The sequence below is a fragment of the Xiphias gladius genome, chromosome 15, assembly GCF_016859285.1.
Source record: "Xiphias gladius isolate SHS-SW01 ecotype Sanya breed wild chromosome 15, ASM1685928v1, whole genome shotgun sequence".
Classification (NCBI taxonomy): domain Eukaryota; kingdom Metazoa; phylum Chordata; class Actinopteri; order Istiophoriformes; family Xiphiidae; genus Xiphias; species Xiphias gladius.
Window position 1 is genome coordinate 31,943,357 of NC_053414.1, and position 13,772 is coordinate 31,957,128.

Consider the following 13,772-nt stretch of genomic DNA (forward strand, 5'->3'; position numbering starts at 1 on the left):
GTCCTTTATGGAATCAGGTCTGTCGTGGAAAGTGTAGAGAAGGGGTGTTCCTGCTGGTCTAGAAAGTTGCAGAACAGAAGGAAGCGAACAGTGGAAGCAAGAGTCTGGAGGGTTGACAGCTGGAGATGGAGTGGGAGCAGGAGAATTCATGGCGGCTGAACAATGGAACCCAAGGAATCCAACTGGGCTATCAGCTGCTGCAGCTGATCAGCTGCTGATGGAGGACTGGAAGCCTTCATAATGTTCGTTGAGCTAACAGAGGTAAGCCTCTCTTTGTAACGTTGAATCCGGCTGAGTCCATAGTGGCCAGTTCATACTTAAAACAACTGGTAACCAGGAGTCAAAAACTGGGTTCCAAAAATCTGAGTCTTTACTCAGGTAGGCAGAAAAACTCGGGCAGAGAAAACCAAAAGGGATGAGACGAAGGCAAGGTCAAAAAAACTAACAAAGGCAAAACAAACCAAGAAAACTCAATACTTGGAAGATGGCTGGTAAACTTGTTACAAGGGAACTCTGGCACAGAGGAAAGGGAGTGCAGAGACTAAATACGCTAGCAGAGGGGAGACAATGAGACCCAGGTGCAACACGTTAGGGTGGGACAGACAATCACAGTGGCAGGAAACAGATGAGAGCAGGAAGTGGGATCTGAAATGAGAGGGAAAGTCAGTGACACCAAAATGAATCAGGAAATACTTTAAGCAATGGAGATAAATGAAAACATGACTTGTGAGACAGGACGGGACATGACAAGTGTTGGCACCTTCAAGAGACACACTAACATAGGGCACATGTTAAGAATTCAGAGGAGCTGGGTAGGGAAATTTTTTCACTCAAAGTTAGATTCTAAGGATAGAGGCAAAGCCATTCTTACACACAAAAGTATTTCCTTTAAAGGTAACAAAATAATTGCCGAACCAAATTGCAGATTTGTTATTGTCAGCTTTTGAATAAGTGGGTTATCTTTGCCAGTGTATATGCACCCAACTGGGATGACTTTTATTAATTCATTTTTTTTCTCTTATCCCTGATATTAATAACCATAGTCTGGTTATTGGGGGTGACTTCATCTTTGTTCTCTTCTCAGACTTCATAGGGGTGCAGGATTGGAATGAGATCTATCTAAAATGGCCACAGCTATTAATAATTTCATTGAACATAATGAAATGGTAGAGCCTTTTACATTTCGCTACAGGTTTGGCCTTTTCTTTCTTTTCACCTGTTCATCATGCTTTTCTAGAATTGTCAACTTTATTTTAGATGCAAAACTTATACCTTCTTCCAGCCCATCATAGCATAGTGATTTCCGACCACAGCCCTCTGTCTTTTGACTTAGACTTCCATGATGTACCTGCCCTGTGCAAATTATGGCGCTGAACCCTCTCCTTCTTTCTGATGATACTTTTGTGTAATTCATCCGTACCCAAGAGACTTTTTAGAATTTAATTTTACTGACCCTTGAAGACTCTGGGAAAGGCAACCTGACCGCACCCTGACCGTGGAGGAGGTCTCAGAAGTCATTATAACTATACAATCTGGTAACTCCCAAGGATCAGACAGGTTCCAAGTTTAATTTTTTTAAGAAATTCACAAAGGAGCTCTATTGTTACAGTGTATGTTTACAGAAATACTTTCAACAGGGCATCTCCCCTAATCAGACCTTTATTTGTCCACTGCATAAAAAGTGCAAGGACCCTCTTCTGTGTGAATCATATAGGCTATTTTCTCTTCTGAATGTGGATTATAAAGTCCTTGCTTAGTCCCTTGGTAGGTGGCTAGACATTGCTCTCCCTGATCTGGTACTGCCTGACTAAACGGGCTTTATTAGAGGTAAGCATTCATACTTTAATATTCATAGTCTGTTTGATTATTTATACTGACACTCGGTCAAATGTTCTTAAGCTTGCGATATCCTTAGATGTCGAGAAAGCTTTTGATCGGGTGGAGTGGGAACACTTATTTATGACTATGAGAAATTTTGGCTTTGGTAAGGACTACTGTATAGTATATCATGGGTTACACTACTGTGCACAACCCCTTAGCTTCTATCCATACCAATGACTCACATTCAAGATATTTCCGTTAAATAGAGGCACTAATCAAGGTTGTCCAATTAGCCCCCTGCTCTTTGCACTCAATATTAAGCCCCTTGTAGACCCTCTACATCAGTGCCAGACCTAAGAAGGGATTACTTGAGATACCACACATAAACTAGCTGTCTATACTGGTGACCTCCTTTTGCATATTGCCAACCCAACATCTTTACTACCTCACACTGTTTCACTTTTTTAGAATGATCTGAAAGGTTTCAGGCTAAAAAATTGAGCTTAAAAAACAGTGGACTTTACCCTGTAAACTCTGCGCCCCTCAATATCCCAGCTTTGGCATTGCCATTCAAGAGAGTGTCATCTCATTTTAATTATCTCGGGTTGGTGATACCTCACTCCTTTCACAGGATAAAGTATTTAAACTAAATTTCACATCTCTAATTAATGCAAGCAGGACATACACCTTTGGCGTTCACTACATTTATTGTTAACAGGCCTAAAAAACCTTTTTTTTATCACTGGACCAAGCCCTCTCTGGCTTTATATGGGATGGTAAGACCCCACGTATTCATAAATAATTTCTACAAAGGCCAAAATACGTAGGAGGTACGGCTGTGCTTCACTTTCTTCTACTACTGGGCTAGAAATATCAAAAACTTTATAATGTGAGTCAATGGTGGTGCAGAGGTTCCTGTTTGGGTAAAATTGGGATTTTTTAAATTGAAACTCCCCTCCTTGATCGCTGCCCCTTTACTTAATGGTTGCTCTTTCGAAAATCCTTTAGTTGCCCATACATTAAAGAAATGGGTACAGTTTTGCAAACATTTTGTATTGCAGAATGCTTCATTTCAGGCTCCTGTTTTTGCAAACCATCTATTCACCCCCTTATGTCTGACCTGGCTTTCCAGGCCTGGCACTGGAACGTCATTACGGATTTATAGAGTATCTGGATGCGGGATTTAGATCATTTGAGCAACTGTCAGAAATGTATGCACTGCAACGCTCACATTTTTCCCCAGTACCTGCAGACTAGGTATTTCTTACAAAAAGGCTACCACCTTGCCCAGAGCAACCCCCAAGTAACCCTCTAAAAGCTCTTTAGGATTTGATGCAAGTTAAAAGGGTTCCTTCTCCTGGATGTATGATGTAATTAACACTATTGGCCTGCAATCTCCTAAAGACAATTTGGGAACAAGATCTAGGCCTGTCTTTTGCAGACGACCAGTGGGCTTTAATTCTTAACTTAGTACAGTACTCCTCTCCACGTGCTGGGCACACACTAATACAATTCAAGATGGTTCACCATCTCAATCTCACTAAGGAAAAACTGGCAAGGATATGCCCAAACACTGATCCCACCTGTGATTAGTGTAAATCTAGCATGCCAACCTGATTGCACATGTTCTGGTCATGCTCAAGACTTCAGACTTTATGGATTAAGGTCTTTGAATCCCTTAGCGCCATGTATAATATGATAATCGAACCCCTTCCTATTACTGTCTTATTTGGATTGAGGCCTGAGGATGCAGTTTCGGCGACGGAAATGTATACTGTTGTTGCCTTTACTACTCTCTTAGCTTGACGTCTAATCGAGAGATTATATTTTACTTAAAGCTTGAAAAAATCAAACTTACATTGTAGGGAAATGCAAATAACTTTGAAAGAGTCTTGAGGCCTTTCTTAACTACTATAATAACCTAACCCAAGAGAAAGTCCATAACCTGGGAGAGTTCATAACCTAAGTCTCCAACTAAGAGATATTTTATAAAGATAAAGATTAGTTAAAACCTTTTTTTTTTTTTTAATTTATCAATTTATTTCTTTTCTCATTTCTTGCCATCTAACAGAGGTCGTTGTATGTCTGCCATGTATTTATTTGTGCTTGATGTAACTGTTTTGGTCATCTTGGGAAGATGCAGCATGGGTGGGTGATATTTTGGGGAGCAGAAATTCCAATAAACAGAAGTTAAAAAAAGAAGGCCATAACTACAACTGCAGTACAAAGATGAAAGCCTGTTCAATTTCCAAAAGATGGTCAAGATGTGTTTTTTTCACGTCCTTCCATCCATTCATCCATTTGTGAGTATGTTAATCCATTAATTCTCCATCCGTTCATCCAGCCATCCATCTCAAAATCCATTAATATTTTCATTGATAGCAACAGTATATACTGTATTACCCTTTGAGAGTGTGACAGAAAAACAACCGGTGGATTGATACAAGGGTTTCATGGCCTCTATATCTATAACTACATAGAAACCAAACAATTTCCCTACAAAAAAAAGATGCTTTCTTATTCTTGTAGTCGTCATTGCTGTATTTCAACAATACATCATATTGTTAAGGGTTATGTAAAGCCAAGTGTGTTTGCATAAAATCATTAGCTTATTTATGCATCAGTTAGTTTAATGAATGAACTACAGTAATTACCATATGATTTCTACAGTATATCACTGTAATTATTAAGGAATTGTTCAGCTAAAGTTCTGCTTGTATTTCAGTGGTATAGTGGTTGCATCATCCTGAGGTACTCAACCCCTGCTAACACAAACACACACACACACACACACACACACACACACACACACATACACACATACTAACACAATTGTAACGTTAGTGGCTGTGTGTAGCACTGGTCTGGCAGTTATTGCACTCCTGGTGTGTAATACAAGACCTCAATGTGCTAATGATTTCTCTTAGCTGTCACTTAACCATTTCCTTTCCCCGCACAGGAGGAAACACACACACATACACACACATCCATCCTGTCTTTCCAGTCTTGACCCTTTGCGATCCTGTTTGAGAGTGATTTATGAGTATAACATGGCAGTAGGAATCTGGTGTCTGGTATCTGGTACTTGTGTTAGTGTCTGTGTTTCAAATAGACTGTGTATGTCTTTTTGACTCCTCTGTGTATTTCATCATGGGTTCATAGGTCTCATAGGTTCATCGTATCCGTGTCTAAATATTTTGTCATCCACCATGTGCAGCCAGAAAAGCAGTGGAATTATACGGCAGTCCTATAATCTTTGTGGTGTGGATGAGATGCGTAAGTGCTACTGAATGTGAAACAAGGCTCAATCCCTGCAACGCCTTATATGTTCTTTGGAATTCAATGGATAAGCTCCTCGTGTAATCATTCTAAGATTGGACAGTCAGGCATTGACTCTGTGCTGGGGTTAACCAGATATGAGTTTTTGAGGGCCAATACTAATCTTGTCTTGTTTGCAAAGAAGTTGCACATGAGACCAACTGTTAACTAAACATGCACCTCTTTATTAGCCTGGCAGGTCTGCAAAAAAAAAAAAAAAACGTAATCCAGCCTGATGCACATATCTCATAATACCCTGCATATCCTGACCAGTTACCTATATGCCCCTATACATAGGGCTTCCTGTTTTTGATTGTATTACTTCAGACAATAAAAACATTATCATATTGTTAAACAATAATACCACATCTCCCCTTTCTAGAGAACAAAGGGTAGACTGCCTTTGTCTCATTTGACTTTAGAGGATTATTCTGATCCTTTTGTTTAAAGGGTCTGTTCCTATCTAAATCCAGTCAGAAAGAAAATTGTTAACATAGGCATTGTAGTGATTATTGAATCTAACGTACTTAAACGATTATTATTTCTGTAGTTCTCAGAACTAAACAACATAAATATTGACATAGGCTCACTTTCTCTTTTTCACAGAAGAGTACCTGTAACAACCTTGTAGCCTTTTCTCTCCACAGTTACATTGGTTTTTACTTTTCTTTTTTCAAATATTCTTTTTCAGTTCTCAGGTTCTCTTTTTTTCAGTTCACAAGTTAAGTGTCTTAATTTAAATTATGGCTCTCCTTATGGCACTCCTAGACCTAGTTCTGGGAGTCTGCATGGGATACCAGAGCAGGTGACATGGGAGCCGGCTCAGGATTTGGCTCTGGCGTTTGTTGCTGTGGCGGAGACCCTCTTTCTCGTACAGGTGTGTGTAGAGGCATCAGGTGCTGGCGGTTGCATCTCACTACTCCCTGAGGTAGAGCCACTAAGTAAGACCTTTCCGGTGGAGTGGTTTAGGAGCACAGTTCCAGATGACTTTGCATCAGTTACCCATCCGTTCTCCTGGTGAAAAGATACTGAGAGATTTGGCAGGGTCACGCCTGTTGTAGTTTTCAGTATCTGACATCCCCTTCTCCTTTTCCTTCCAAGCAAATACGATGCTTTCAGGCAGTGCAGGGTTCAGCTCAGAGGAAAGGGTTTGCACTGTGTTGTGAAGATGCTGGCTCGAGACGAGCTGAGCAAGGCTGTAACCACTCCGGAGACGTGTAGCTCTATAGGTGAGTAGAGCCAGGTAGGGGTCTTCTGCTTTTTTCAGTAGGTTTTTCGAGGTCTGGACTGGCTGTTTCATTTCCTGTTACTCTGCCGAAAATTCAGGCTGCTGGTGATGTGTCTGGACCCATACAAAGCGCCAAAGTAAATGAAGGCTTGTCCAATAGATTGTGGCCAGTTATCTGACATCAGGACCTCTGGAATAAGATGGTGGGCAAAAATCAAATTCAAATGAACAATGACATCGATGGACCAATTATCGGTGTGCAATCTCAACATACCTGGAGGAATAATTGATAACAAGCAGCACCTCCCAGTTCAAACAGACCTGCACTTAACTTTTGCCATGGTCTTTTAGGGGATACTGATGGTATGAGTGGCTCTGTGGGGTTTTTTTTCGCACTTGCATGCATGTCCCACAGTTGAGCACCATTATGTTCACATGCAGCCTGAATCCACTCCACTACACAGACTGATGAAGCACACTCTTTGCACTTCCCCCAAACCTTGGTGTTCTTCGTGTAGTTTGGCTAGCACGTTGTTCCGCTTCCCTGAAGGTATTACCTGCCACGTGTCTTTCAGCAGTAAGCCGTCATGCACACATCAAAACATGTGAGCAGACACTATGAACTTTTAGCTGCTTTCTCAGGTTTTCCATATATGTGGAACTGACAGGTAGGCTTACCATGACTCAGTCCACGTAGATGTTAGTGCTCTCCATTAGCTACATTTCTTCTGTGGACATACGCAATTTCACAGGTGAGTGCGACCGTGTGTCCCCTGTCCAAAGTGAATTCCCAGGCATGTGCATAGTGGAGTATGTGTAGCGCATAATCTTAATCCTGAAGCAGTGAATTCTTGATGGCAGAAGATCCAGTACTTGGGCTCCAAGTAGGTTGATAAGGGGCTTATGGTCGGTGTCCAGGCAGTAATGTTTTCCTATGACGAAATCCCGGAACCATGCACAGGCCCATGTGAGACCCAGGATCTCCTTCTCTACCTGCGTGTACCATTGTTCAATTGGAGTAAGTGCCCGTGGTGCACAAGCCGCAGGCTTCCATCCTTCGACCCCCCTCTGGAGAAGGAACCCTCCCAAGCCATACAATGATGCATCAGCTGACATTTTGGTGTCTCTGGTTAGGTCACACCTAGCCAGCATAGGAGGAAAAGACAGTGCTTTCTTCCATGTCCCAGACCCAGCGATTTTTCTTCGAGAGGAAGGCCCGGAGCAGCCTGTCTCTTATTGCTAGCTGGCGAATGAACTTTACCAGCTGGTTGACCATCCTGAGAAAGCTCAAATTACAACATTTTTAGGTACCTTCATCTGTATGATGACCTTTTTCTTCCTTGGGTCAGGGCGGATGCATGCGGCTGCGATTATGTGACCTCAAGAAGACCACCTCACTATTGGAGAATTCACATTTGTCTACACTCAGCGTGATGCCTGCTTTTTCCAGTGTTTTTATCATGGCAGGAAGTTGAGCATCATGCTGTTCCTGGTCCTGCCCCTACACCTACATATCACCGATGTGGCAGGTCAACCATTCTAGCCCCTCTGAGACCTCAGCCATCATGTGCTGGAAGATACCAAATGGAAGATGGTTAAAGTGGAAGCAGGGTGTAATGAATGTAGTGTATTTGGCTGACTCCTCTGAAAGTGGAATCTGCCAGAAACCTATGTTGGCATCCAGTTTGCTGAACATTTTTGCTCCAGCAAGCATTCTGAGGCTCTGTTCCACTGACAGCAAAATATATTTTTCATGGCACATATATTCATTCAAGCCAGTGAGGTCCACATACAAATGCACATTTATACCATCTTTTTCGGGCGTGATCGCCATGCCGGCACACAAGTCAGCTGGCCCCTCCACACAGCTGATGATGCCCAGATTTTCCATATGCTGAAGCTCTTCTTTGACTTTCCCAACCAATGGTAGTTGAATCCTGCAGGTAGGTTTCAAGGAAAATGCCATGGCATCTGATTTAAGCTTGATGGCGTATGGTTGTTGTACCTCACGTAGGCCACTGTATAACTCAGGGTAACTTGTCTTGAGGGTCTCCATGTCCATGCTCTCAACACAGACGAGTAGAGCAATTGCTACAATGGCTGGCAACCTGAGCAAGGGTGTGCTCAGGTTTTTGACTACATAGACCTTCTTAGTGGTCTGTTTGGCTCCTATCCTCAGCTGCAGTCTGCAAATCCCAACACATCCAGGGGAATCCTGGCCCAAACAAAGCTTTCTCTGTTTTCTGGAGAACAGGCTGTTGTGCATTGGAAAAAATGCTGTTAAAAACAATCTGTGACACAGTAGTGACATCTGCTCCAGTGTCAAGCTTGAAAGTGATGTTTTTGTCTATTATTTATATTTCAATAGTCCATGGATCAGCATCCGATGTCACAGAGCTGAGAAGGAAGTGTCACTCCTCTTCTTTAATACCATGCTGCTTTTTGATCTCCTCTGATTGTCTTGCCATGTTAATGGCTTTTTCCAGATTCTGAGAGCCGTATGTCTGCCAGCCCTACCACAATCCTGTCCATGATTCACTCATCATGCAACACTCCATAATTGCAGTCCTCTGCTAATGCGTACAGGGCAGTAACAAATGCATCAGTAGTCTAATTTTCTTCTTGCTTGGGCATAAATCATGAATGTTTGTATATGATATTCTTTTTCAATAAAAAAATTCACTTTTGCGGTTTGGAAAATCAAAGGGCTCCGGGGGCTGAACACCAAGTGTTGTGTTGGTTGTGTTAGCCATTCTGTTAGCTCCTTCCCCACTCTGCTCATCTTCAATGTTACTCAACTTGCTCACCAGTCTCTTTCCTTTTCCTTCCAGGTAGACCATTTCATTCCAGATTTAGATTCAGAGCACTTCCGGACACCATGTTGTGTGACTAAACATATGACTCTTTATTAACTTAGCAGCTCTGCAGAAAAAACAAAAACAAAACGTTATCTAGCCTTATAATACTTAAAACTTCAAGGACTTCAAACCATTATTCTGTTGCTAAAACTGATTCACATGTTTACTTGACAATTTCCATGTCCAGAAAATTAATTTTATTCTTGTTGGGTTAAAAAAATTCTCTGAAATTTAGACAGTGTGGATTTAGACCATCCATTTAGGATGTGAAAGATTAGTAATTGCATTAGAATTGAACTATAAAATATTTTTTTATCTTTGACATCTTGGTTAAAGCTCTGGTGGTTCAGACATGGGCTGTAAATCACATAGTAGTTCTGATGGCTGTTGGTTTTAGTCCTATGAAATCCAGACCTTAGTTCTTAGCTTTGCCCCTTAGAACACACTAGGAATTAGTTACTATTTGTGAGGCAACAGAAGCTCTCAGTCATTTACAGATGAAATGGATTCTCCAGTCAGCTTACATTGAATTGACACTGTACCTCAATATACTGTAGTGTACCTTAATCAAATTGATTTTTCAGATTGTGCCTCGAGTATATTGGATTAAGGTTTTTCAAGTGGCCAGCAACATGACTCTGATCATATGCTAATGTTGCTCTATGTTTACTGGATGACTAAATAGGCAACTGTTTGCTACCACATTCACCATATCAACTTTATAAGGCCATAATATTTCAAACTTCTATGATTTTTAGCTTTAACGTCTGAAACAATACTTCCTCTACTTCTTTTCAGTAGTGGTTCTTTTTACCTTGCTAGCAGACTAAGTATTAATGCTCCCTGGAGGATGATTGTACTAGTTTGGTGATGAAATAACATGGAATTTTGTACAGACATTCATAGTCCCCAGAGAATGAAGCTTACTCCATTAGCTCTCCCTTTAGCGCTACTATAATTTCAGTATTTCAACTTTGCAAACAAGATATCTAATGATCAAGCAGTCTTACTCTGATAGGCATTTTGCCACAAAATGTACCGATCACATTCATGTTTCCAGGGGAATAAATTCCACTACATCTTTCTATCTCTGAACCTGTAAAAAGATCTTCAATACATAGAGAAGTCATGGTGATTATAATGTTGACTGCAACTTGCAGGCCCACTCTAACCAACATACTCACATGGGTAAGAAAAACATTTTTCAAGAATTCTTTTTCTGTACACAAATAAGACCATTTCAGATCAATATCAGGATATCTGCAGGTCCTGAAAAGTCTTAAAAGAAATCTTAGATATATTCTCTTGCTGGCCATAGACATTAATGATAGCTATACACTTTTTGTATCTGACTGCAAGCTTTTGGGAGACGTTACACAGTTACAAATTAAAAGTGGGATTTTTGCGACAGTGGGTTGTTCTGTGCCGTGAACATTGGGCTTTCAGTCCTTTTTTGTGGATGATCAGTCAATGTGATATAAATGTCCATAAATTCATGTACCTGATAAATAACTGTGGGCCTCTTTGTCCCTACTGGTTTTCCATCATTCATACTAGGTATGACTGTGAAACAGGTATTAAATTGCATTCTTTGTCTGATTAAAATGGTCTTAAAGAGCCTTATATTTAACTTGGTGAACACTGCAGAAAACCTGAATATGTTTGACCTTTTGATCAACATATCCTGACCTACCCTAGAAAAATTGCTGTTATGTTATTAGTTTTGAAGCTAAATTCAGTTTTTTTCTTTTCATTGCAGTTGTCTCAGGCCTCCCTGCGAGGTCAGGAGGCGAAGGTGTGAACCAGGTTTCTCCTTCAGCGAGGAAGTGTGTCGCTGCGTACCGTCCCACTGGAGACGGCTGGACTAACTTCTGTCTAATGAGAGGCTAATAGGAGGCTAATGAGCAGAGCAAAACAAACTTAATAACTAGAATTCATCACCCATCCCCTGCAAACTTGCGGATCATGAGTATCCTCATCAGCTGCGATGGTAGCTAAGTGTGCGGACCCTGATGAACATGGGAAAACCTTAATGATTTGAGTGCATATATGGAAATCTCTGGTGATTTGAAGGTGGGAAATGCACTGACTTGGCTGTGAGAACATTTTAATAAGAGAGCAACTGATGGGAGCCCAGGAATGGAGGGAAAGACTGAAAGAGAGAGTCAACACTCTAAACTTGTTTTAAAATACTGTCTAAATAATTTTTTTTAAATATTTGGGGGGGTTGTAGTAATTATGTCTCCGTATTCCTATGTCAGATATTAATTATATAATTTATTAAATGTTATTTTTCAACCTCTGTTTATGGCAATTTCAATCTTTGCCAAGAAAATACACTGTGATCAGTATTTTTGTATCATGTAGAGTATATGTGTAAAATAAAGAATACTGGATGTTGAATACTGTTAACTTAGTTTGTTATCCAATCTCTTCTGGTGCATGTTGTACTGAGGTTATTTTGCTCTTAATCCACTCAAGCATCAGAAATAAAAACTCAGCTGAATAACAAAATCTGGGCCATAAGGTAAAAAGCTAATGGTAAAAGATGCATTGCTCATAGTGTGAAGACTACATTTTGTACTTTTAGAAACATCCTGGGTCTCTGTCTATTGAATTTCAATGTATTTCATATTTGTGAAACTGAGAGTTAAACTCAGACAACCTGAAGAGTTTTTATACCTGAGTTACATGAGTTACCGTGGAATATATAAGAGAGCCCTTTGATTAAAGAAGAAAACTGTGATATGAGCTGAGGATTTAGGTCTAAGACCTTATAAGAACTCTCTCTACATTTGTGTGTTTCTGATGTTTAAGAAACGAAGTTATAAATTATCCATCTCACCTGAAGAAACACCTTTTTCTTATCTTAGTTTGTGCAATAAATAACTTAATCTGATGTCAATCTGAATGTACAAAGCATGTGGAAGATTGTTCCTTTAAGCAACATAACTAGTTCCAGTCATCATCAGTCACTGCTGTACATGCTACTGGTCATCTCTAATTTTGGTTCAATTTGAAAACTTTTATTTGCAGCCAGTTGCAAATCTACCTGACACTTTAGCGCTGGAAAAACACTGATGGGACCGCTTAGACGGATCCACAATAGTAAAGAATCAGAAAACCCAAACAATGAGCTTTTAGCTCATTCATTTGGTCTCTGTCGGTTTGTCACAATGAGCGACCCGTCATTTATCAGTTGTTTATATAAAACATTTACAACTTACTGAGGTGATGCTAAGCAGATTTTGTTACTTTTGCACAGAGCCAGGCTAGCTGTTTCCCCCAGTCTTTGTGCTAAACTAAGCTAACTGGATGTTGGTTCCACCCATACACGTGTGAGAGTTGTATCAGTCCTCTCATCTAACTCTCAGCAAGAAAGCAAATTTGTGAAAATGTTGAACTATTGCTCTAAATGACAAATTGCAGAAGCTGCAAAGCTGGTTCATTAAATACTATTTTCAGAGGATTTTAACAATATGCCTCTAAACCTGCCTGACCTGTTTAGGGGATTCGTTGAGTATAACATTCAATGACACAGACTCACCGGATAGTTTACTAGTAAATAGGCAAAATTTCAGTAAGTATTTGTAACAAATTTGAATAATTAAGAATATGCACTTCTCATGGACATCGTAAATGGATGACAATTGGTCAAAACTATTATAAAAGACATATTTTCACCTTTATTGTCTCATGTCATAAGATTTCAAATTCCATCCGCTGGTGAAGATGGTGCTGTAAGACTAAAAGTTCCATAACTGCTACTAAATGGAATTACAATTCACTAAGTGACTTTCTGGAGTCTTCCCTGATTGTCTGGCAACCTCACTGTATTCAGCCAAGAAACAGTCTCCCACATCCTCCACATTATACACCCCCATAAAAAAATAGAAATGTAATTTTTACACAAACCTGTTGTGTAACCTGTTAATTATTGAGCTTTAGAGGTGCTAGTAGGCAGCTTTTGTTACCTTAAGACATAGATAGACCAGCCATTTCCCCTTTTTTTGAGTCTTTATGCTAAGCTAAGCTAATCAGCTCCTGGCAGTGGCTTCATATTTACTGTACAGACACGATGTGATATCAATCTTCTCTGCAAGACAGCAAATAAGCATATTTCCAAAATGTTGGGCTATTCTTTATGTTAAGTTTCAATTGTCTGTGAGTAAATTCAAATTCAAAAGTAATCAAATACTTAAAAGAACCGAAACATGTGGCTGGCCTTGGAGTGTACAAATGTACATTTTGGAAAATGTTGGGCATTACTACAATATAAAGAAAATGTGATTTGCAGTGTTAAAACATTAAAAAATACTGGCTTCTTAATAAAAGTAGGCTTTTCAATACATATACTGTAATACTGACCATATTCCCACATAACAGATATTTGTTAAAGAATGATTGCAGAATTCCCACAGGACCTTACACAGTTAAGTCAAGACTTGTGAGTCTCTCCTGAAGACATTTTACCAAAAAACTAACCATATTATTGTTTTGTCCTCATTTCATTCATGGACATTCCTCTGTATTTCCTTCCTGGACAT

General features: G+C 40.0%; 1 protein-coding gene across 4 annotated transcripts in view; it reads left to right on the forward strand.

Annotated features, from left to right (window-relative positions):
- vegfc (vascular endothelial growth factor c) overlaps positions 1-13,772 on the forward strand; it is a 154,015-nt gene that overhangs the window by 122,433 nt on the left and 17,810 nt on the right. Inside the window, exon 9 of one of the 4 annotated variants that reach the window (XM_040145218.1) lies at positions 10,985-12,117. The exons of the other annotated variants lie outside the window; for them this stretch is intronic. Within the exon in view, the coding sequence (XP_040001152.1) occupies positions 10,985-11,093 (109 nt within the window). The 3' untranslated portion in view covers positions 11,094-12,117. Of the gene's footprint in view, positions 1-10,984; positions 12,118-13,772 lie in introns of those variants that run through there. 4 annotated transcript variants of the gene reach the window in all.